The sequence below is a fragment of the Boleophthalmus pectinirostris genome, unplaced genomic scaffold, assembly GCF_026225935.1.
Source record: "Boleophthalmus pectinirostris isolate CB_2022bp ecotype Guang Dong unplaced genomic scaffold, ASM2622593v1 HiC_scaffold_6, whole genome shotgun sequence".
NCBI classification, from domain to species: Eukaryota; Metazoa; Chordata; class Actinopteri; order Gobiiformes; family Gobiidae; genus Boleophthalmus; species Boleophthalmus pectinirostris.
Window position 1 is genome coordinate 41,219,501 of NW_026571447.1, and position 2,500 is coordinate 41,222,000.

At 57.9% G+C, this 2,500-nt stretch overlaps 1 protein-coding gene across 1 annotated transcript in view; it reads left to right on the top strand.

Annotated features, from left to right (window-relative positions):
- Positions 1–116: 116 nt before the first annotated feature.
- The window catches only part of LOC129411830 (aggrecan core protein-like), a gene marked incomplete at its 5' end in the record, with an annotated part of 28,080 nt that continues 25,696 nt past the window's right edge, over positions 117–2,500 (top strand). The window contains 2 exons of the mRNA XM_055163937.1: positions 117–305; positions 371–494. Of these exons, the coding sequence (XP_055019912.1) occupies positions 117–305; positions 371–494 (313 nt within the window). The remainder of the gene's footprint in view (positions 306–370; positions 495–2,500) is intronic.

A 2,500-nucleotide genomic window follows, 5' to 3' on the forward strand; every position in this document is an offset into this window, starting at 1 on the left:
TGTTTCTTTAAGGTCAGAACAACAGAACTTTGACTTTTGGTTTAGTCCTGGTTGTGTGTTGTTGTTGTTCTTGCTTGTGTTGACTGTGTGTGTGTGTGTGTGTTTGTTGTGTGTGTGTGCGTCAGGACCTGACGGTGGACGACCCTGGAGCGCCCCCTGTGGAGCGTTTGTCTCACAGGGTTAAATGGAGCGTCCTGACGGAGGCGGGGCCTCGCACCGTCCTCGTGGCTCTGGAGGGAAAAGTCCAGGTCTCTGAGGACTTCGTGGACCGGGCCAGTCTGCCAGAGTACCCCCCGCCCCCCTCCGCCCAGGCCGGCCCCCTGGACCCCCCCTCCGCCCAGGCCGGCCCCCTGGACCCCCCTCCGCCCAGGCCGGCCCCCTGGACGTGTCCCTGCTCCTGTCGTCTCTGCGTCGCTCGGACTCGGGGGTTTACAGGTGTGAGGTGCAGAGAGGCATAGAGGATCATCACCAAGACGTCACCGTCAACGTCACCGGTACAAACTCCTCTGCTCCTCCTCTACTCCTCCTCTGCTCCTCTACACCTCCTCTGCTCTCCTCTTACTCCTCCTCTGCTCTCTACTCCTCCTCTGCTCCTCTAACCTCCTCCTGCTCCTCCTCTACTCTCCTCTGCTCCTCTACACCTCCTCTGCTCCTCCTCTACCCTCCTCCTCTGCTCTCTCTCACCTCCTCTCCCTCCTCCTCTCCTCTCTGCTCCTCTACACCTCCTCTGCTTCTCTACACCTCCTCTGCACCCCTCTACTCCTCCTCTGCTCCCTTGCACCTCCTCTGCACCTCTACTCCTCCTCTACACCTCTACTCCTCCTACACCCCTACACCTCCTCTACACCTCCTCTGCTCCTCCTCTCTCCTCTACCCTCCTCTACACCTCTACACCTCCTCTAGCACCTTCCTCTTGCTCCTCTACACCTCCTCTGCACCTCCTCTCCTCCTCCTCTACCTCCTCCTCCTCTCTACTCCTCTACACCTCCTCTGCTCCTCTACACCTCCTCTGCACCTCCTCTACTCCTCCTCTGCTCCTCTGCACCTCCTCTGCACCTCACTCCTCCTCTACACCTCTACACCTCCTCTACACCTCCTCTGCTCCTCTACTCCTCCTCTACACCTCTACACCTCCTCTACACCTCCTCTGCTCCTCTACTCCTCCTCTACACCTCTACACCTCCTCTACACCCTCTGCTCCTCTGCTCCTCCTCTCCTCTACACCTCCTCTGCTCCTCCTCTACTCCTCCTCTGCTCCTCTACACCTCCTCTGCTCCTCTACACCTCCTCTACTCCTCCTCTGCTCCTCTACACCTCCTCTGCTCCTCTACACCTCCTCTCTCTCCTCTACTCCTCCTCTGCTCCTCTACTCCTCCTCTGCTCCTCCTCTACTCCTCCTCTGCTCCTCTACACCTCCTCTGCTCCTCCTCTTACTCCTCCTCTGCTCCTCTACACCTCCTCTGCTCCTCCTCTACTCCTCCTCTGCTCCTCTACACCTCCTCTGCTCCTCTACACCTCCTCTGCACCTCCTCTACTCCTCCTCTGCTCCTCTGCACCTCCTCTGCACCTCTACTCCTCCTCTACACCTCTACTCCTCCTCTACACCTCTACACCTCCTCTACACCTCCTCTGCTCCTCTACACCTCCTCTACACCTCCTCTGCTCCTCTACTCCTCCTCTACACCTCTACACCTCCTCTACACCTCCTCTGCTCCTCTACACCTCCTCTGCACCTCCTCTGCACCTCCTCTGCTCCTCTACTCCTCCTCTCTCCTCTACTCCTCTACCCTCCTCTCTCTCTACCTCCTCTACCTCCCCTCCTCCTCTCTCTCTCCTCCTCTACTCCTCTACACCTCTCTACACCTCCTCTCCTCCTCACCTCCTCTGCTCCTCTACTCCTCCTCTCTACACCTCTACACCTCCTCTACTCCTCCTCTGCTCCTCTACTCCTCCTCTACACCTCTACACCTCCTCTACACCTCCTCTGCTCCTCTACTCCCTCTCTCACCTCTACACCTCCTCTACACCTCCTCTCTCCTCTACACCTCCTCTGCACCTCCTCTGCACCTCCTGTACACCTCCTCTACACCTCCTCTGCTCCTCTACACTCCTCCTCTCTACTCCTCCTCTACACCTCCTCTACACCTCCTTTACTCCTCCTCTGCTCCTCTACACCTCCTCTACTCCTCCTCTGCACCTCCTCTACACCTCCTCTGCATCTCCTCTGCTCCTCTACACCTCCTCTGCACCTCCTCTACTCCTCCTCTACACCTCCTTTACTCCTCCTCTGCTCCTCTACACCTCCTCTACTCCTCCTCTACACCTCCTCTACACCTCCTTTACTCCTCCTCTGCTCCTCTGCACCTCCTCTGCTCCTCTACTCCTCCTCTACACCTCTACACCTCCTCTACACCTCCTCTGCTCCTCTACTCCTCCTCTACACCTCTACACCTCCTCTACACCTCCTCTACTCCTCTACACCTCCTCTGCACCTCCTCTG